The sequence below is a fragment of the Phalacrocorax carbo genome, chromosome 1, assembly GCF_963921805.1.
Source record: "Phalacrocorax carbo chromosome 1, bPhaCar2.1, whole genome shotgun sequence".
Lineage (NCBI taxonomy): Eukaryota > Metazoa > Chordata > Aves > Suliformes > Phalacrocoracidae > Phalacrocorax > Phalacrocorax carbo.
This window is the reverse complement of record NC_087513.1, coordinates 119,882,050-119,903,847: the sequence shown is the minus strand read 5'-3', so window position 1 is coordinate 119,903,847 and position 21,798 is coordinate 119,882,050. Positions and strand designations below refer to the sequence as shown.

At 41.0% G+C, this 21,798-nt stretch overlaps 1 protein-coding gene across 2 annotated transcripts; it reads right to left on the bottom strand.

Annotated features, from left to right (window-relative positions):
* Positions 1 to 1,742: 1,742 nt before the first annotated feature.
* On the bottom strand, positions 1,743 to 21,505 carry LOC104044731 (interferon-induced GTP-binding protein Mx). Of its 2 annotated transcripts, none has more exons than XM_064472126.1 (14): positions 21,431 to 21,505; positions 18,142 to 18,449; positions 17,362 to 17,557; positions 16,293 to 16,430; positions 14,862 to 15,016; positions 13,067 to 13,205; positions 12,337 to 12,535; positions 11,487 to 11,565; positions 10,508 to 10,630; positions 9,586 to 9,727; positions 7,212 to 7,370; positions 6,210 to 6,286; positions 5,188 to 5,430; positions 1,743 to 2,258 (listed from the first exon to the last, which is right to left on the bottom strand). In XM_064472126.1, the coding sequence occupies exons 2-14, from the start codon at positions 18,391 to 18,393 to the stop codon at positions 2,025 to 2,027; spliced, it is 2,136 nt and encodes a 711-aa protein (XP_064328196.1). In that variant the 5' UTR covers positions 18,394 to 18,449; positions 21,431 to 21,505; the 3' UTR covers positions 1,743 to 2,024. The 2 variants fall into 2 exon arrangements, with proteins under 2 accessions (XP_064328196.1, XP_009502896.2); XM_009504601.2 differs by having other exon boundaries at positions 17,362 to 17,554.
* Positions 21,506 to 21,798: the final 293 nt, after the last annotated feature.

Genomic DNA, 21,798 nt, shown 5'->3' with positions numbered 1-21,798 from the left:
AGCAGCACCCTATTTTGTTGTTGTATCTCATGGTGTGTGAGGGGCCTCTCTTCTCTAGGGGTGAGACAGGTTGTTTTTAATAGCACATAAGCATCAAGTACACCTTGGCGGATATGAGGAAGTAGTCAACAAATTATAAAGTGTTTTAAAAATAGAAATTAAATAAATTGTTATTGTATCAGGCTTTTTAATGGCTTCTGACCTGTAGCACTGCAAGTCAATAGTAGCAAAACAGTATAGTGAAATGTGGAGAACAGGCTGTAGTGCTGAACAGGGTTAGGAAAGCTGTATGCTCTCCTGGGGTGAGCGCTGTGCCACAGAAGTCAGCCATCTGCTGCTGCAGTTTCGTGTGAGAGCGTCAAACACTTTCTATCATTCTAGCCTGAAGAGAAGGCTTCTTTTATAAGCATCTCGGAAATCACTACATGGCACAGTGGTACGAGCACATTTTTTTTGGCTGAATGAAGACGTTACTTTTGCTACACAAAGCACAGCTTTGCCCATTAAATCCTCCATATGAAAGATGTCATGAATACAGCATGCACTATTATATTTTGCAGTGGCATCCATGAAATGAAAGAGCTTTTGGAAAGGTTCTCCTTGCTCTGGGAAGAAGGGGAAGGAGAAAGACAGGAAGCCATATGCTGAGACACCCTTCTAATGTTTAACATCCTGGGTGGTTTAATCCCTTTTGGGCATCCAAATCCTGCCATCTGTTGAATTGCCTGTCAGTCCCAAAATTTCAGGCAATGCTCTAGACATCTGAAAGAAAGAGCCTCTTAGTCTTTCTCTATAAATCACAGAACTGAAAAAAAGAGAAACAGAGCCAATGGCATCCTGTGGATGTACCAACCAGAAGAAGTTAACTTTCTTTTCCGTCTAGGCTGGAACTGTTTCATGCTTGCTGTTTGCATTCTCTCTACCTACTGGGCTGGGACTTAGCAGCGGCGACACCTTGCAGGGTCATCTTTCAGGCAATAGCAGGAAAGACAACAACCACAGTGAGGCAAAAACACAAAGGGAAGTGGGGGATTGCTAGGGTTGTGCAGTAAGCTTCATCTAGCAAAGTTAGTTAGATAATTTGATTTATACAATTTGTGAGTTATACAGCTGAAATCCCTCATCCTCATTTAGAAAAGAAACCTGTTGTGGTTTAGCCTCAGTCAGCAACCAAGCACCACGCAGCTGCTCGCTCACTGCCCCTTGGTGGGAGAGGGGAGAGAATTGGAAGAGTAAAAACGAGGCAACTCATGGTTTGAGATAAAGACAATTTAATAGGTAAAGGAAAAGCTGCGCGTGGAAGCAAAGCAAAACAAGGAATTCATTCACTACTTCCCATGGGCAGGCAGGTGTTCAGCCATCTCCAGGAAAGCAGGGCTCCATCACGCGTAACGGTTACTTGGGAAGACAAACGCCATCACTCCAAACGTTTTCCCTTCCTTCTTCTTCCCCCAGCTTTATATACTGAGCATGATGTCACATGGTATGGAATATCCCTTTGGTCAGTTTGGGCCAGCTGTCCTGGCTGTGCCCCTCCCAGCTGCTTGTGCACCCGGCAGAGCACGGGGAGCTGAAAAAGTCCTTGACCAGTGTAAATGCTACTTAGCAACAACTAGAACACCTCTGCATTATCACCACTGTTTCCAGCAAAAATCCAAAACATAGCCCCATACTAGCTACTACGAAGAAGTTTAACTCTATCCCAGCTGAAACCAGGACAGAACCACAACAAAACGCAATCCTCAGAGCTCTAGCTTTTAAATAATTATTTCAATGATGTGCACAGTTCATAAAGCAAATGTTTAAAAATGGGATAACATTTATTTAACCACAAGTCCCCCAGGTGAGCACTTTACATAAGGGTAAGTGTTTGCATGTAACTAGTTATGGAAAATAAAGCAGAACTGAACACTCGAAATAAGGGTTAAAGGTCTGTGCTGACATTAAATTTTTAGGGGGCTTTACAAAGTTCTTCAATAATGGTTGAAAACAGAATTAGAAGATACTTCTGAAAAAATAAGACATTACAGCGACATGAAGTCTCTCAGGCACTGGCAGGCTTTGGTGAGACGACTAACTCGTTGAGTGAGGTAGCTCCTATGTTTTGCAGCTTCACTGTCCTCCTGAAGGAGATGGCTTAAGTTGTCTTTTTCTTGCAAAAGATGCAACATCGTGGTCTGTAAGCTATCTCCAAAGTCATGAAGGGCAAAAGACAGGATGATAAGTGGTATCTGATTGGCGAGGCGTTTACATGCTCCCTGCAAGAAGGGGAAAAAAAGGCAGAAGACTTGTTTCCCAAAAAAAGAACTAAAAAAAGAAGGGGCTATAGGTAATCTAGTAAGAAGTGAGAGCATGTTTTTAAAATGTATTGTTCATGAAGAGAGTGCTTCTAGGAACTAAAAAATGTTTGACATTAGTTGCCTAAAGTTCTACAAATTAAGAGTTACAGGAATGTCAGCTGTTGCTTTTTTTTCCTCAGCAAACTGAGCCCAAGGCAGGCTGTTCCCTCCTTAGCTCTGCCAGCTATTACTGGTAAGAGTTACATGAGGACATACCTGACAAATTGTACTTGTGAACAGTTTCTGACGTCAAACCTGTCTTCTCTGAACATTACCAGTCCATTATGGTACAGGAAATCAAACAGTGCTTTTTTCCCAAAGGTGGTAAATTCTTGTATTTAGATAGTATTTCTGATGTGGTTGCCCTTTTAAGTGTAAGACAGCTTTGGAGTATGCTTTAGCCTCCAGGGAAAATGTCCTCAGCAATAGAGAGTAGACTGTGCCTACTGATATCTCAATGAGGTAATTTTCTGCTTAACCTGACAAACTGTCTGGTTTAGTTATTTATGCAAATTGAAACAGATTGACCTAGAAGAGCTTGTGGGCCCCTTTCTCCAGGGACATCTGCAGGGCTTGGGGGCTTAGCTGATGCTCGTGGGCAATGGGACATTCAAAACCTATCCAATGCCAGGAGGGAGCTGCCTCCAGCCCTCCTCGTGCCAGGTGAGCACTTACACCTGAGTGACTGGCTGCAGTTGAGAGAGGTGCCATCTTCCTTTCTTTTTGTGGCACCTGACTTGAAAAAGGCAGTCAGAAGACCAGGTAGCAGCACATTTGATTTTTAGGTCCTGTAGGGTTTAGGGAGCCTGTTTCCAGAGAAGTTTAAGGTGTTTCTGGCTTTAGATACCTCTGGTGCTCAGTGGCTACACATTTTTCATGAACAAGGATGAGGTTGAGCTCAAGCTGAAAAATACCTAAGACTAGACGTTTGGTTTTTCTCTCTAGTTTGCAGAGATCTAGTCAATAGCAAGCCATTCAGCTGAGTCAACTAAAGCTCTTACTGAGCCTGTGTATTCTCTAGGCTCTACTGACTGTGGTTGGAGTGACCTTAGGTGCTTTAAACAGGGTTATTTTTCTGGAGCCAAACTCTACCCAGAAGCTTGACAGTCCTGCCATAGGTGGCACAGATCCATGCGCACTGTTTGCAAAGGCCACGGACCTTTAAGAGCTTCTGTCTCATTCAAAGTGTATTTGGCTTTGCATAAGTCCCATGGAGCTATGTTCTGGCAATCTCTTTAGCAAAGCCTGTTGTGACAGGACAACAGGTAATAGTTTTAAACTAAAGGAGGGTAGATTTAGACTGGATATAAGGAAAAAATATTTTTCAATGAGGGTGGTGATGTCCTGGAACAGGTTGTCCAGAGACATTGTGGAGGCCCCATCCCTAGAGACATTCAAGGTTGGATTGGATGAGGCTCTGAGCAACCTGATCTAGTTAAAGATGTCCCTGCCCATTGCAGAGGGGTTGGACTAGATGACCTCTAAAGGTTTCTTCCAACCCAAACCACTCTCTGAGTCTATGATTCTTGGAAATGGCACTTAGGGCATTTACAAAAATGTATAACTAACATCTAAGACATTTGTGTTATAGCAGAGAGTATAGCGACGCAGAAGGGAAGAGCTTATGTAGTTCTGTCTTTGTCTCCTGTTTTCTGAAAACCGATGGTTTTCTCTCCATCTGCCTGGGCAGTCTGAACATTTAATTGCAGGAATTTGTCAAAACCTTGCTATTGAAATTCAAGGTGAGCTGCTACCTACCTTCCTGCATTATTAGTATTGAACTTGTTGCTTTCTGAGGGAGTTTTACGAAACAAAAATCAAAAGCAAATCCTGATACTATGTGTTCTCTTTGCCATCTTTCTTTAACATGATCCTTTGTTAAAACATCCCATTTGTCTTCAGAGACTTAACGTCTATTGAGCTATCCACAACACAGCATACGCACTCTGATCTCTACAGATAGCTGAATCCATGTTAACTTAATGTTTTATTATCCCTCCTCCTGCTGCATTAGCTTAGCCACTGACATCACTTTCTGCTGGCAGCAGGAATATGCAGAGAGGCTTGAGGCTGACCTGAGCTCTCAGATGTTGCACCAAATGCCGAAGTACTGTACAACATATTGTTAAGCTTATGGAACATAGTGTTATTTGAAAAACATGAGATGAGCTTGCAGTGGGGAAAGCAATCATAAGACTGTTGCTTCCTTTGCTGGAGAAGGGGGTAGCCATCAACTGAATAATAATAATAACTCCTAATGACAGGGCCAAGGGCTCTTCCCCGTCTTATTCTCTCCTCCATGCTGGTAAGAGACATCCTTTCCTTCCCCCGACACTTGTCCCCATAGGAAAGCCAGCAAGAGAGCACTGTACTGGCATGGGGCTGTGTAGGCAGCAGGGAGTCACTCCCTTCTCCTTTAAAGGTTGGAGGAGGGCGAGAAGAGCACTCACTTGCTGATGGCATATTCCCCAAACAAGGAGCAGCCACAGCAGGAAGCCATGCCACCAGGCTGGGGGGTAGCTAGCAAGTGGTTTAGGAGCCAGCTGACATTTTAACAACCTGCAGGCTTTTCTAATTACTATATCTCACAATGCGCAACTAATTCTCCCCAGTGCCTGTGCTGACACAGCCTGTCAGACCAGCATTTTGTCCTGGTCAGAAGCTCTGATTAATTCACACAGAAGCTGTGTGTGTATCTGGATAAGACATGCCCTCTGCCTACTATTCCTTGCAAAGTAGCAGTATTGCATGAAAGATTCATATTGACTACACAGTGAGCTCTGGACAAGGGGATATATCCTATAGCATTCAGGTTGCAGAACAACTGTATTGTAGTCTGTAAACTCACATTGAAATAGGCTTTCGTGTGAGAAACCATTTCCTGGACAAAAGAAGGGTCTTGATTTGAAATGGATCCAAGCTGCAACTCTCTCCCATTGCCAGCTTTGGTAGGGTTTTCTGCCCTGACAAAGTTTAAATCATTAATGTAAAGGTCATCTTGGCAGTATACAATTCTCTCCATTTTAAACTGGGTCCGGATATGTCTTTCAGCCGCCGCTGCTTGTTTCTCTCGAATGTCTTCAATTCTGGTCTAGGAAAGAAAAGAACAACAAGTTCTCAGACATTTGCTTCCTTTGCAAAGGTGCCAGTTCTTAGCAGTGTCCCCAGGGAGTGGCAAGGTGGGCACAGTGTTCAACAGTCCTTGCTGAAGCACTGTCTAATCCCAGACCGGCTCCGCTTCCTGCCTGTCCAGCATTGCTTCTCATCTCTTCCTCAAAGCTCTTTCTCAGAAAAGACCTTCAATGACACCCTTATCATTTAACTCCACCCCAAAACATGCAATCCCCCAAACTGTGAACACTCATCTTCTAACTCTGTAAGAGTTGAATGATTTTTGACTTGTCTGCTGCTGCTCCCTTTTATCCAAGATGAGATTCCTGCACTGGCTAATACCCTGGCTTGCCTTTCAGAGAGGGAAAAGCACTCTTTAGCGCTCTGAGGCTACCCACATACTTACAAATCATTGCAGGACTTAAATCTGAAATTAATTATAAACTCTTCAAGGCAGCCATGCCAGGTTTTCTTACATTGCTTTGATTGCATCAAGAATGTGAACAGAATGAATGAGGAATATATGTTTTACACCTTGTCAAAGTTGTACTGAAAGGCAAAATGCAGTTTCATTAGTGCCATTATAAACACGCTAACATTTTCAAGCTCTTCCTTATTTCATAAAAATCGTAGGCCTGCAAGAAATTCCACACTTGCACAGGAGTAATGCAATAGGGTAGGCACTGTAAGCATGGCTGTATTTACAAATGCCATGCTGTCTTGCTCTTGTCTTACCTCAGGTTATAGGTGGTGTCTTACCTTAGTAGCTCTGCTTAGATTGTGAAAATTAGCAAAATGCTTTTTAGCGTGTTCCATAAATTTCTCTTCAACCAGTCCTAAGGGAAGAACAGACAGACAAAATAACATCAGGTAAGCAAGTGAGGTTTTTAGACTATTGTTAATATGACACTTGGGAAAACTACTCATTTTCTGCATTCATCCAGAAATAGCTGAGCAGCTGTACTGATGCACTATGCCTTTATGGCCAATACAAACAAGGAGGAATTTGGATTTCTAGGTCCAAGAGTGTGAGTCATTAAAGACCTCCTGTAACCACTTAACACCTGAGAGATTGAATATTACTGTTTCTTTGATAAAGCAATTCCTGTGCTTACAGCTGTGTCTGACCAGATGTGCCATCACTTGGCCATGTAAGCACATCTGCACGTCATCACCTGAGTGGCCTCCCCAGGAAGAGGGGCTAGTGCATATAATACAGAGCACTGAGTCTGGCACAGATGCCATAGCTGCCTTCTAAGGCAAACGTAGGACAGAGGGGCTCATGACATATTTTTCCTTGGGTGTTTTTTACTGGATGAACTGTGCACCCTTTCCCCCAGCCCCAGCAGTAGCTACATAATACATACACTATCATGCAAAGAATTGCCAAAGAAGCTGGGTTCCCAGTTCAGGTTTGTGAATGCCACTCCCTGGGGGTTGGGAAAACCAAGCTGCTTGGCTGGTACCAGATACTTTTACTATACTATTTCTTTACTCTGTTATTTATTATAGTTACTTTCTAACTCCCTTCCACTAGCCGCTGGGAAAAACATTAACAAATGCTGGAGACCACATGTAGAGATCGGAGGCTCTAGAGAAGAAGCAAGCTCCCAGGTTGAATCAGATTCACTTCCCCACTCTGAAGTATGCTGGCTGGAGCTCGTGCTCCTGCAGTAAGAATGTCGGCTTATCCTGGAAAACAAATTGTCAGGCACACCAGTGTCTCCCACGCAACAGGCTCACGTGGCCTGTAAGACATACCAATCACAGTGTTCATTATCTCAATGGCTGGCTCCTCCAGTTGTACGATTTGCTCTTTTATAATGTCCTCAAACGTCCTGTAGTTGGTAAAGCCTGGGAGCTCCTGGCCACGATACCGGTCTTCATACTTCCACACTTTGTTGGGTACATTTTTTTTAACTGTAATATTAAAATAGCATTGCTTTACTACTAAATCACTCAATTTATAAATTTCAGATTTAAAAAGGAAGCCTATTTCTCCTCTTTGAAATGCTCTTGAGAAGAACAACTACTGAGACGATCTTCTGTACTGTTACTACAGAACTGAGTTAACACGTTATCACTCAGTGAATGAGCCATCTCACACACTGGATCAAGCATCTCATTGACAGAAAGCAATCCAGAAATTATGATGGGCCTCAGAAGTACCGGTTATTCTTGGAATTGCTACCCTCACAGAAGCGGCCATTACCAGTTACTTCTGAGTTTTAAAAAACCCAGAACAAAACAAAAACCCAAACTCACTAAACAGTCTTATTCCAGGGAACGTACTGTTGACTAGCTATTCTTATTTAAGGTATCACAGTCAATATTTCTTTGTTGACATTATATGAATTGGTTTACAAATTCAGGCAAAGATGTGTTTCTAAGTGTTTTGAAAGGTTTTGATATTGTCCTGTTTGGGGGTCAAATTTGTGAAACCTGGATCAACTGCACATGTGGAAGTACAAGTCAAGGCATGAATGCATTCAATTCTAACATTCAGATATACGAGTCCATATTTGGATTAAAAAAAAAAAAAAAAGACAGAAGTAGATGTGGAGCTGAGAGTCTGAAAACATGCCTGAACAGTTAAGGTAGTACAATGCTGTAACATGGCCACAAGAACATCTGTCAGCTTGCAACAGAAAGTTCAAGGCTTCAAGTATCCTAAGTATCTGCTATTTTTAATACTTTCATTCATCATAAGAAAGCTGAAGTCAAACAGAAACATCTGACATGGAATGTTGTACCTTCAGAAATCCTAGCAGTGGCTGATAACAATGCTTTTCATTGAGGAAGGGCTTGCTAGAGCTACCTCTAGTTTTCAAGCTATTTAAGTGAACTTACTCTGTTGCACATGTAGATACTTCACCTGAGCACACGTACACATGATTTTGGGGTAGCATATTGTCAGCAGAAGCTGTGCTGTCATAAGAGCTGCTGCGTACTGCTACCCTGATCCTATTGTGAAGTCAGATGTCCTAGTTTAAATCAACAGGGAAAACCTGAAAGTGCCTGGAGGATTCCCCACTGTCGTTCAGCTGCCATGTGATGCCTTGTGTATCTTCTGCAACTCAGTTGCTCTTTGTCCTCTGCAGAAGCTGCATTCTTCTGCTAGTGCTTTCTGCCATCTTTATGTCTATTTTTTCATGCCCTCATTGTCTTACCCTTCTATTCCTCTCCATAAAATCATGTTGGTTGGCTTGGCACTTCGTGGATGGGATGTAAGAGACCGCAACATACGCCAATGTCTGTCAGTCTGCCTCTCTTCACATATATGCATATGTACACGTATATTTGTCTCTGGCTGATGGCACCTCTGCAGCCTATTTGTACCTATCATTTTAGAGTTACTAGTGATGTTGACATAGATATGCATCAAAGACTAAAAGAACTTGTTTCAAGAGCTACTGCTTGACTGGCAGATGATGCTATTTCATTTCTAGGAACAAATGACAGGGTGTCTGAAAGATGTGAAAAAGATGCTGCAAAAAATGTTGAGTATACAGTAGAGTTCAGTCTGTGTGGATCACCCTTCACCTCAGTTTAGAGCTGAGTTCAGTTAAGCAATCAGCAAGGTGGGTGGTGCACAGGAAGGGCCACTCTTTACAAGGCTGTAGTTATTGCAGACACAGAATCATTTTCTCCACACCTTAAACTAGAACTAAAGCAGAACAAAAAAAAGACCAAAATTCCAAAACATAATAATAGTTATTAATAATAACAATAACAGCAATAGGATTATTAGAAATTTATGATACAGTTATTATTATTATTATTATTATTTTCATTATTACTTCATGTTGGTGTTCGTTTTGTTGCTATTATCTAGAAGAATTGTTCAGAAAATCACCAACCAATTCTGTGCCAGGGTCCACAGCCTTGATTTTATTGCTTTGCTGGGAGAAGACAGACATCCACTGATCTCTCTGTAATGACAGCATTTAATGCAAGCTGGGTCTTTGTCCCCAAGGAGCAAAGCATAACTTGCCTAACACTACAACAGATGAATGCTCCTAGCTTCTTGTTTTTCACTTTCTTGAAAACAACCCATCGATGATATGGTGTCTTGATTTAAAAACACGGGAATGGAATCTCAGGTCAGCTGCAAGTGATGGTTTTCTGTGCTTACCCATTGCAGCACACTCCATGAGAATCGCTGCCCAAGTTTGAAACTCTCTGCGGATTTTTGTAAACAGTCTGGTTTCACTTCCAAACACCTGTTCCTCTCCACGCATTGTCTGAGAGATGTCTTCATTAAAGAGTTTGATCAACTGTAATGAATTAAAGAACAAGCAAGCAATGTAGTAAAGTTTCATTTTTTCAGACTAACTTGTATATGTTAAGTAAATTAACAGTCATTTGATGCTAAAGTAACATCCCTTCCTTACATTTTACGCTCTTAGTGCCTTTTTTTTTTTCTTTTCCAAAGCAACACAGCTACAGAACAAACTTGATACTCTTTGGTTTGGTTTGGTTTAGTTTTTTTTTTTTTTTTTTCTTTTCCTGTGGACTCTTAGAACCATTTACTAAATTCTAATTGACCAGACTTGTATGAAGCTTTTGAAGGCTGATGACCCTTCATAAGCAATTCTGCTGGCCTGCTGAAAGCTTACTCTGAGGGGTTAGCTACCCAAGCTGAGACACTTATATGGGCTTGTAAACCGTATTTTGATATCAGGAACGCATTTGATCTTGTGAGTGCTGTAAACAATGGAAAGCCTTCAAAATGTGAGGCAGGCAGGCGTGTAAGTTATTCCTCTCTGAGGCGCTTGATTTTGACCAATCAACCGAGCTGTTGTTCAGCTCTCTTGTCACATAGTCACAGGACAAAAATTGATAGAAGGGGCCACGAGCTCCTGTGGTCCACTATTTATTCAGGTATGATCCTTCCTGCCAGAGATTGTCTATGATACTCTCAAAACACTTCAGTGACAGACACCACAAGCTTCCTGGTGGTCCATGCTGATGGTTTGCTAACTTTAGGTAGTTTTTTTTCCTCCCAAACTTACCTCCTCACCCTGCTCCATGACCAAACCAATACTCGTACTTACATCTGTGAGGAAAATTAGCTTCTCAGACTCTGCTCTGGGTGTGCCTTTTCTATACTTTTGTAGATCCTGTACAGTTTTCTGGAGCACCTCACGTATTTGGTTCTCTAGAGTTGGCAAATTTTTCTGGGGGTTAGAAAGCAGAAGAAGGATATTTAGGTAGGTTGAACATGTCAGTTTTGGAAGGAAACAAAATCCCTCTTAAGAGTGACCTACACCTGCACATGATCTTTGTTGCTCTTAGGAGTCCAAGCGCTCGCTGTCCATCCCACGCATCATAGTAGGATAGCATTGAAGTCCAAATATGGCCTTCATTGACAGAAGGCAGGGAGCTAGGATATCCCTAGGAAATCAGGCTGGACCTCACTTTGAGGTCAGCAGAGTAGATGTTTAGCTGCTTATTTTATGTAAGGTTAAATAAATACTTTTTTTTTTTTCTCCTTCAGGACTGAATTTAGAGGTTCCTTGTATTTTAGCATTTTCCTGTACTGGAATAAGATATATTACTTACAGACATATGTATATAAAATTAAAATACTTATATTAGTATGTTAGTATAGTAATATAATAAAACATGTAGATCCTACTTGAAATTTTGAAGAAATTTTGAGTTAAATAGAAATAAACTCATAACAGTAACTTGTCACTCAGCCAATCAACACTCTTCACAAACAAAAAGAAATACCATGGCTGCCATTGAAAAGGCAGGAGTTATGAGTTACAAGTAGACGAAATTATTTGCCTATTGTCAATCTTCAGCTTAAAGGCAAATCTGAGGGTCTCTTTACCTCTAACTCTCAGTACAATCTGTTCTCAGATTGCTGGATTGAAGGATAAGTACTATCTATGCATATAAAGACATGCATTGCGATATATATATATGCATATAAAGATATGGATTGCAATCCAAGGTTGAAGGGCTGAACTTATTTTTGGATAGTAACTGATACAAGCAGCTTAGTATGGCACCTCTATTACTTACAATAATATGCCTCACAAGTTCATTTGTGAGCTTCTCTGCCAGACAAGGGATAGTAGCCTTTCCTTCTTCCATAAGAATACTGCAAAAAAGAGGAAAAGGTGATTTTTGATAGACCATGTGTGCAGGGCAAGAAGGCAGCACTGATGCTCTGCTCTGTTTTCACTAGTTCTACCACACAAGTTGAGTAAAGAAAGGGCCATCTGGGGAGTGCTAGTACAGATGTGGCAGCAGCCCGGGGCTCTGGGCACCATGGCTTTTATGCAAGAGTTGTTTGACAGCTAGCGCTGCTGGCTAAGCGAAGGGAAACAGAGCAGAACCTGAAAATAGCAAACACTAACAGCAGATTATTGTTCTGCAGTATTATTTCTGCATGTGTGAAGTACACTGATTCAAAACCTTTTTCACCTGCCATTCTCTATATTATGATTGATTTGCCTCTGAGTCATCTTCTGGGGAAGTCTGTGCCCTCAGCACAGGCAGTATCCTTTCTCATGCTGAGTTTCACCATGTTCTCCAGTGAATAGAAATACTTCAGTGCTTGACTTCAAGTGCTCAGATGCTTAATTTGAAGTCTTTGGGACCATTTTAAACTTCTGAAGCTCATTGCACTTCTAGGGTTAAGGAGAGATGTGTATTGAACTTTCAGTTTACAAGTTTACATGCATTTTACAAGTTTATTTGACATGTAAAATTCTTCTGGCTTACTGGAATGCAACACTACATGGGCAATGAGAAATAGTGGGTATAATTAATACCTGTTTGTAACCCTAATTTAAATCTCAATGAGTCAACAGGAAGCTTTGAAGTGACTTTAATATGTTTTCGATTAGGTCCTTTCTGCAGGAAGTACCTGAAGTGTTTGTGAGTCTCAAAGAATTTTCTCTCCTGCTGGATCGCAGTGGCCAAGGACAGTTTGTTGTGGATGTCCTGCTGTCCACGACACTTCACGATCATGTAACCTTTTTTGAGGGGGATGACGAGGTTTCGTATTATGTTAATGACAGACTCTTCTGTTCCTCTATCCACCAGGTCGGGTTTCGTGAGGATCCCTGTGAGGTTACCCAATGAGAAAGTTAGTTGAGTGCAGAAATTAAAGGTGACAGAAGTGCAGAAGTTAAAGGTGGGAGAGGTGCAGTAGGACGCCCTGCCACCAAAGCAGGAATGCCCTGTATCATGCTTTATAAAGCAATTTCTCTTTGTTTTGTTTTCTCTCTCCTGGAAAGCTCTCAGCTCCTGGGCTTTGCACTGTAAAACTTGCTCAGCAATTGGGGTCCCACCACACCTTTTGCCTTGCAAACCTTTTTTAACACGCAGCAGTAAAACTTTCCCACCATTAACTCTGAGATTTTCAATTTCCAATTATTCGTAACATGAATGCCAGCAAGACTCAAAACTGCAGGATTCTTAGAGCTTCTGGATCATCTCAAGCTTTGTAAATAGTTTATTTAACCTGTTTTCTTTTTTCCCCTTCTTCTAGTAGCTGATTTCACAGATCTGGCATGGAATACAGAAGATCAGACCTTCATGGAAAAAAAAAGATTTGCACTTCTGTTCAACTTGTAGCTTAAAAATTAACTCACCTAGTGTTCTTTCTCCACTGGGGTCCACCTCTTGAGCCATTTTCAGTGCTTCTGTTGTTGCAATATCCACATTACATGGCACCACTACCAAATTGAGTGTCTCTTTGCAGCCAATAATTTTTTTAAGTAGCATTTTGATCTACAATGCAATACAGCAGTAATGAAGTTCAGGGAAATCAGAAGCTTGCATGCAGGATGTGACCATTTCTAACAATATGAGCCACTGTCTGATGACACTTAATGTTACATATACTGAGGATAGTATTACATGCTAAAGGGTGTCATGGAAATGAGTCAGCTGAAAATGCAGCCTCTTTTCCGACGTCAGGATTAATCCAAATATCTAACGTGAATGAGACTAGACTGTTGTTATGCCTGTCCTGAAAGCTATGTGAAGTTTAACTTCTCATGTATATAATCTTTCATTATGGAAATACAAAAGATATTTCATAAATAATCACATGTAAGGAAAACAAGGTCTGATGTCTAGGTACACACTTACGGAAAGAAAGCAAGCTAGATTATGCCAATAAATCTCAAATTTTTATCTCTGAAAGGAGAGCAAATGTCTTTGGCTTATATTTCAGTGGAGTTTTTTTGAAAAAAAAAACCAACTGAGTAGCACATGACATCTAGTTGGCATTTTTTCTATGCTTCAATGCAGAACTAGAAAAGTTTCTCATAGTTTGTGTTATATTGCAAGAGGTTCACACAGCTCTATTGTGCTTATGCCAAAGTAAGTTAACTCTTCTTTCTTCTGAGTTTTGGTAAAGATGCCTCTCTTTTTTACTTCCCATCCATTCCAATTTCTGACATGCTACAATGCTATAGCCTCCATCTCTGAAGCATGCAGGCAGCTGAGGATGATGGAAATCTGTAGATCATGTCATACCTGCTGTTTTCTTCTGAATACAATAGAAAGATTACTATCTAATTGTGAAATTAAATTACTCTTCTCCCAGAGAATAAAGCCCAGGCAATCCAATCATGTATCATTTTTGTTGAGTTGTCTAGTTTAGTTTGGGCTGCTCTTACTCTAAGTACCTATTTTAAAGTATTTTAGGAGAAACAATAGACCCAGCTCCTGCACATCACCCTCACAGCTTGCCTTGTCCAGTTAGAGTCTTATTTGCATTCTTCTAAATGCAAATAATGTATTTCTTCTAAAAGCAGGCAGAGGAAGAGTAGAGATCCCCTCCGTGCTAACACATATTCTGTTTACTTCAAAAAGGGTCTGCTGGGATCCCTTAAGGGATAAGAAAAACCAGGATGGGTCTGAGTCTGATGTGCTCTGTAAGTAAGGTATGACAGAGCAATGAACTGTACGAGAGCCAGTTTGCTGCCTTGCTCCAGAAGAGCTTACAAGAGCTCAGCTATATTCACCTTTGCCAAATACATTCACAGAGCTGGTAAGAGACAACTCATTTTGGGATGTATCTATCTTCCAGACTGTGGTCTAGCCAAGGGACACGGGGGCAACACTGTGTTCAGGGTCCATACAGCCAGGTTATTCCATGCTGCTGGGGGTAGGCTATGTCAAGGCACCTAAGGAAGCTCCTTCATGGCTAGCAAGGGCAGCTCCCTGCTGCATGACAGGGCAGACAGGAGATTCTGGACCTCACTGTTCCACCTGGCAGTTCCTTGCCTGAAAAATAGATCTGTTTGTAAGCGTAGCTCTATTGCTGGCTTGCAAGCCCAGCATAATAACTCCAGCATCTTACAACAAAGGCTCACATATGAGGTAGGTTATAGGATTGACCCTGTGCACAGGTTGGTGTATAAGACTGAGTTTTACCTGTTCCCCAATGTCTCTTGGCTGATCTCCGACGGCCACTCTGGCAATTCCAGGAAGATCAATTAGCGTCAGATCTGGGACATCTGGGGACCGAATCTCTAGGGAAATTAGTTCTCCACTAATAGCACCTCTAGTACCAGCCACAACATCCTGGGCTGCAAGGATAAAAAAAACCAAACAAAAGAGCAATGAACACCACCTTCAAACAATGCATCAAAGTGAAGCTGAACACAATGACTTTGAAATGCACCTACTACCCCCTAAAGTTCCTTTTGGCTTGTTTTTTTTTTTTCTCCCGGATGCAGCCATGCATTTAAATCCATTTATACAAAAAGTAAGGAAATTATTATTCAATACATGGATATGTGGAGTCCTTTTGAATGTGAAGTGTAGTATTTTACAGAGCATATACTTATGAACTCTCGAATATACAGACAAAATACATGTAAATAAACCACAACAAAAGTGAGCAGATAAAATACTGGTCAGTTGTAGAAATGTTTCCTCAACATCAAGACATTTAGTAGGCATTAATTAATCCTTGGCTGCCTTCAAAGATAAATAGGTCTTATTCTATATTCTTCACATTTTGATAGAGAGGTTGAGAGATCAAGTAATTTGTCCCAGATCTTTTAAGGCAATAATGCTTGAACTGTGAACAGCACAGAGAAGCAAGGAAACCTGTAGTCATTCTCATGAGAGGTTTTCAACTCTGTAATTAACTTAATCAATTCATGCCACTTGCCTTGCCAGTTTTGGGAGGGTATATTGAAAATATCCAAATAATATATTGAAAATCTAATGAAAAAAAAAATTAGGAAAAATAACAATGTTGCAGAGCTGTGCTAGTCAAGGAAATAAGGACAAATCAACTTTCACATTTAGTGCTAATGCTTTCTGCCCTTTGGGAAGAAAAATGTTTCCTTACATGGCATGAAATACCATAAAAGTAAAGCTGTGACATGGGAAGGGCAATGATTGAGGCTGTGGTCACACTAGCTGGCAGAAGCTCTATATGCCCTCCACTCTGCCTACTTGCAAATTTCTCCAAAATCGTAAGAGTTCCAGCCACAGACACCTCAAACATTCTCTGAGCTTTTGAACTGATGACAGGAACCATTTAGGGATTTGCATGTTTACAATTTGACAGACAAGTTCCCCAAACCAGGGAGACAGCATCCAGCTGAGGGCACAGTCTGAGCTTTTATGAGACATCATGGATCATCTTCACCACTGGAGTAGTAAGTAGTACAACTCTCTCAAGAGAATTATACTATGCTACCCCACCTTCTCTGCTCTGAATTCAGCTCTTGGTGTTACTTGTGGCTACACTGTGTTAGTCTGGGAACCGCTGCTCAGCCTAAGAAAAGGGGAGAAAGGATTCAGAGGAGATGGAGCAAGCCAAATCAGAGGGAATACATTACAACTCACCTTCTCTTATTGCCCTCTCCACCTCAGAGGCATTCTGGAGCTCTGTGCTGATGTTGCGGTAATAGATTTTCCCTTTCCATGCCTGGGTGGCAGGTGTTTTTTTCAGTTTAAGTTCCAAGGGACATCGAGTAACAATACCTGCAGCAGTTTCAAAGGCAGAGTTAACTCTCTCAGCTGTTGTTATGCATGATACATAGCCATGGACTGCATGGCATACACAGGGTTGCCTAATACTTTGCACAGAGACACAAAAAAGTTCCGAGAGACATTGCCAGAGGGCTCTCATCTGACTTCCTGCTCAGAGTAGGACTGTCACTGGCACTAGATGAGGTCAGCCATGGCTCTGTCCGGCCATGTCTTGTCTTGCAAACCTCCAAGGCTACAGATTCACACGTCTCTGGGTGACCTCTTTCAGTGCTGCACCTACATCCTATGAAAACCTTTTCCTCAAGTCCAGCCTGAAAGACTATATGGTACTGACAACTCATGCAGAACTTATATATGTGTGTATATGCTGGAATGTGAATCTTCTTGAGCTACAAAGTCCAACAATCTTCTCTGACTTAAAAAACATCCAAGGCACAGGTTTGTAAGTAAAGATTTTTGTACATTTTTTTTTTTTTTTGCCAAAAAAGGTCTGTGTAATAAAATCTTGTTAAAAAACCCTAACCATCCCCAAAAGCAAATGTCAAAACTAGTCTTCTATGTGAAACTGATATTCTGCTGCACTACTCCTTGCTGGGAAATGCAGAGTCAGCTGATGCTACCTTTCAGTCTGTCCACAGTTTGGGACAAGCACACTACATTACACTCTTCTTACTTCTGGTCTCTTGACCACCCAGAACATGTGCCTTGCTGGAGTTACCCTGCTGTGCCCCACCTGTATATCCATTTCTTGTACTGGAAACCAGAGCTGAGAAGGTCCCTGAAGTCTTACAATTTAGATATCGTCTCAGTCATGGAGTTATCCAATCCTAGGCCAAAAAGGGGCATAGAAAAAGGAAAAAAAAATCCCTTCCACCACATCAAAGTGAAATTCAGGTGCAAACCTGAGAAGGTGAGTTCTTACCATTGCCCCTAGGAAGAGCAATACCAGACAGGGCTTCTAGGACGGAGCTTTTCCCAGAGCTCTGGTCTCCGATCACTGCGATTGCAGGCAAAGCTAGGTCTTTTTCTATTCCGAGAGCTCTTAGGCTGTCAACGAGATCAATGCAGGGTCGGATCTTTTCCTCATATTGGTTGTACAACGTATGTTCTGTTGCCTGCTAGAGTTAAACCTACAATCAATTTTCTGTAATTTTAAAATAAGTTGTTTCCAGAAAAAAAACCTTTTAGGCATCTTTTCCAGCTGGTAACCCCTCCCCACCATCTTCATTATGATGTTACTAGATAGTAAATCCTAACCATTCTCAAGGAACTTCATTAACTATGACACAGACTTAAAATCAATCTGTTTTCAGTGTCAAATATTCAAGACAGGTTATTATTAACCTTTCTTTGTACTTCCGTTGAAGGTAGCAAAGCCTCAAGTAAAAAATATCTCAGATTTCTGTTCAACATTTGCTAATTGTTACCAATGATGAGTACAATAGATTAAATCAGATGCTAGGCTGCTGCCATCTTAATTTTTTTTACACCTGCATTTTTTTATGCCTTCAGATAAATTGCAGGTACTTATCTTCCTAGTTATACAAATGACTGCTTGGCCCTGATCCAAAAAGCACTCCTCTGCTTAGAGCTAAGAAGTGCAGATTGCCCAAACAGACAAGGGAATTAATTTTGGGGCACAAAGTGAAACATTGGACTAAGAGTGGGAAGGATCTATGCCCTCTTCTGGAATCTGTCTTACCTTGTCCTGTTCTCCGTCATACAGTTTCTTGAACTCCTGCTCATAGTTAGGTTTTTTCTCAGTTGTGTTCTCCAACACAGGAAAATCTTCATCTTCTAATTCTGGTGGGAGAGGTACTGCAAAAGCTTCTAAAGATGGTAGTACGGAAGGTGATGGAAGACCACCTTTCTTCAGTTTGGTTCTGTTAGGAAGTTGTTTGAAATCTGCAGTCATGGCCTGTTGATTTTTTGGCCTACCACTTTGGTTGTCCATAAGTGCTTCACTCAATACTGATTACTGTCTGGTCCAAACACTCTTTTGTACAGCTTCTGAAATCAAACATGGGGCACTGAGTGACTCCAGCTTCCAACAGTGATCATAGCAGAGAAAATCAAACACCACTTGTATTTACTGATTCAAACCCTCAGTAGATATCGAGTGCTATGGCTCTTTTCAAATCACTAAAATTGCTTTCCAGAGGATAGATTTGAAACACTTCTCCCTAACTCTCTTATGCTTTCTTTGTGTTTTCAAAAAAAACCCAAGAAATTGCCACAGAGTATACAAGAATTATTTTTTGGGGAAAAAATGTTACACCAGTTTTTGCAAAAAGCCAATGTTCCTCAGTGAAATATTTTGCTGAAAGGTGTTTAAATATTTCGCTGAAAGCTGTTTTGGGAAGCTCAGTCAGTACAGCAGCTGCTGGACATGGTCGGAGAGAGTGTGCGAGTGCTTAACTTCAGTCACCTGAGATCAGGCGTACAGGGCTGTGGGGCTGCACAGGCAGGTCTACATGGGTGGGCCACCAGCAATGAGAGTAGCACACACCAAGACATAGTCTGCTATGTGGCTAACTCACCTCTCTTGTGGTAGAAACACTTGTCAGAGGCAAGTCTTACACCTATCTTAGAAGCTTAGTATCTCAGTCCCCTCCTCTATAGCTTAAAACCCTCTCCAAAATGCAGACTTTGCTTGACTTGATGTTAGAGAAGGGACAATTAGGAGAATTTTTATGTTCATGGTCAGCTTTTCTTTATGTAAAGGTTTTGTTGAGATATTTTCTATGGGTGACTGAAGAAACTGGAGGCCTTTGATGTAATGTGTTCCAGGGAAAGTGATTTCCAGAGAGAATGATTTAAAGAAAAAAACAACCCAACAGTATTTTTTCAAAGCTAGATTTTTTTTTTTTTTAACCTCCACCTGCCAACAACAAGATCTGTTTAACTCAAACGCTTGGGACAATGAATTAGGAGAAACAAATGTTTGCTTGAAATAGCTTTCTGTTCTTTTAATTCTTTGGTTGAATTAAGTTTACAGGTTTTCTAGTCTGAGCAGATGTCAGAACAGGAAGATTAGCCACAATGTAAGTTATACTTTCAATGTGTAAAACAAGTTCAGAAAAAAACAGATTAATTCCACACTTGCTATTCAATCTTTCTTTTTAATAAAGCAATAAATTTTCAAAATAGATATTCCCGTCTCCTTTTATCAAAATTAAAAAAAAAAAAAAAGTACTATGGGGAAACTTCTCAGTTTTGACCAGAAAGAAAAGATGACTGAACTACTTTAATTTCTTTATAGGTATTCATTTTACAGTTCCTTCATCTTTCTCCACATATCCTTTCTTTAATATTTCAGTATGAACTTTTTTCTCTTTCTATTAATGAACTACAAGACTTTTCCTTGAATGAGGACTCAGTGCTTTAGCTGCAACAAACATACACTCCTCATTCAGTGGCCACCAGATTCTTTTGTGATTTTCTATTGCTAAAGGAAATAATTTACTGATAATAATGTTTCTATTAGTCATTCTTTTTATTGCCTCTCCAGTTCTCTACCTGCCTTTCAATTTAGTGGAATGAACGCTTCCTATAAATTTTTAATTTAACATAAATATTACCCAGGAACAATTTTATGTCACTTTTATATTATTATTTATATTGACTGGGCTGTGTTTGGAGTTATTCATGTACTGGTTTTAGCATATGGCCTCCTAAACAAGGATGTGTTTCCTTCAAAAAGAGGTTATACAGTAACCTTTAGCCATTCTTATCTTAAATAGGATGAAATGCAAAAATAGTGTAGTAAGTCTACCAGGAAAAATAAAACAAGAAGAAAAAATTTTGCAAGATAAAATCATGGCATATGGGAAACTGAGGCTTAAGGAGTCTGACAAAAAAAGTGACAGCTTTGAAATATTTTAGTGCAAGGGCTATATGTTACCACATACCTAGAAGTTTTTTAGCTAGGTCTACAGGGCAGACCACAGTGTGCACACACTACATACACAGGCTAACGAAGACACCTACAGTAAGCAGTGGATTTCTGGGGCTACCTGGCTGTTCTCCACCTGGAGCTGAGAAATGTTCAATAGGTTAGTGCAACCCTTCACTGTGCCATGCGGGCGTAGTGTTTTCTTTGTGTACTGAGCCTTGACAACATCGGATGGAAGAAAGAAAGGAGAGGAAAAAAAGAACTGCAATTTTAAAGTGCCTTTTTGAAAGTGGCCAGAATCCACATGTGAAATGTGGCACCTGCACAAATGTGCTGGTACTGGAAGTCTGATAACACACCCTCACCACAGCTGCCCCTCCCTTGTCATCAGGATGATACGGGTTTTCTTGAACCTTTAGATGTTTGCCTGCCTGTGTGTCAGAAACCTCCCCTGGCACAACACAAAGCACTGCACTACACAACCACATCTCCATGAAAGACCAACCTGCGGATGGTCATGAAGAGGAGTCGCCTCATTTTCCTCTAATGATCCTGGCTTTGCAACTCGAGGGGTAATAACAAAATCTGCTCTCAAACCCAAGGTGCAAAGCTGCGGTGCTGAACCCACACAGCTCTTGCATTTATTCACTCTGTGTCCAGCCAGAGGCTTGCATGGACTTCTGCCTGACATACGCTGTGACTTCCAGAGATCTGGGTAAACTACATAGTCTTTGGTTGTACGTTTATTAATTCTAGCTGTCTTAGAAAAAAATGAAGCAACGCAAAGCTTGTGATGCTACACATGAATACTGCTTGCTAGATTGTGTGGCTGAACACTGCCCCCACAGAGTACATGCTTTAAAAAAATGTGTTCCAACTTAAATGTCATCTCTCAGTTGTCTCCCTTTAAAGAGGAAAAAATACTAATGTCTTTTCTTTATCCCCACCCAGAAAACAGCAACTCCTACTCCCGGCAACCTTACTTAACTACACTTTAGACTCTTATACAGCCTCCTCACACACAACTATTAAAAAGAATGAAGATCACAGTCAAAAATTGCATGATTATTTTTAGAAGGAAGAGAAAAACTTCTACCTTTGTAGTGTCCTGCAGCAAGGAGAAGCAGTAACTTTTTTCCAGCTACTGGTGCTTTTTAATTTACAGGCCCCACCTACAGACTGTGACAAGGATCAGAAGAAATGAAACCAATTCTGACAGGAAAAAGGACTTGCTTCATGATAGCTCTGGAAATAATAATGCAGTACAGTTTTTTTTTCTCTTTCGTTTCCTTATACGCCAGCTAAATCTCCTCCTATTGTTTAGCAGAGGGCAGAAACAAAACTCCTCACAAGCACAGGCGGTGACCTCCTTGCTTGGCTGTACTGTGCCGTGGGGTGAAGGGCACAGACACTTGAAAATATTGCCCATGAGCAACAACTTTCCTTTCTCCCCCACAGAAGTCA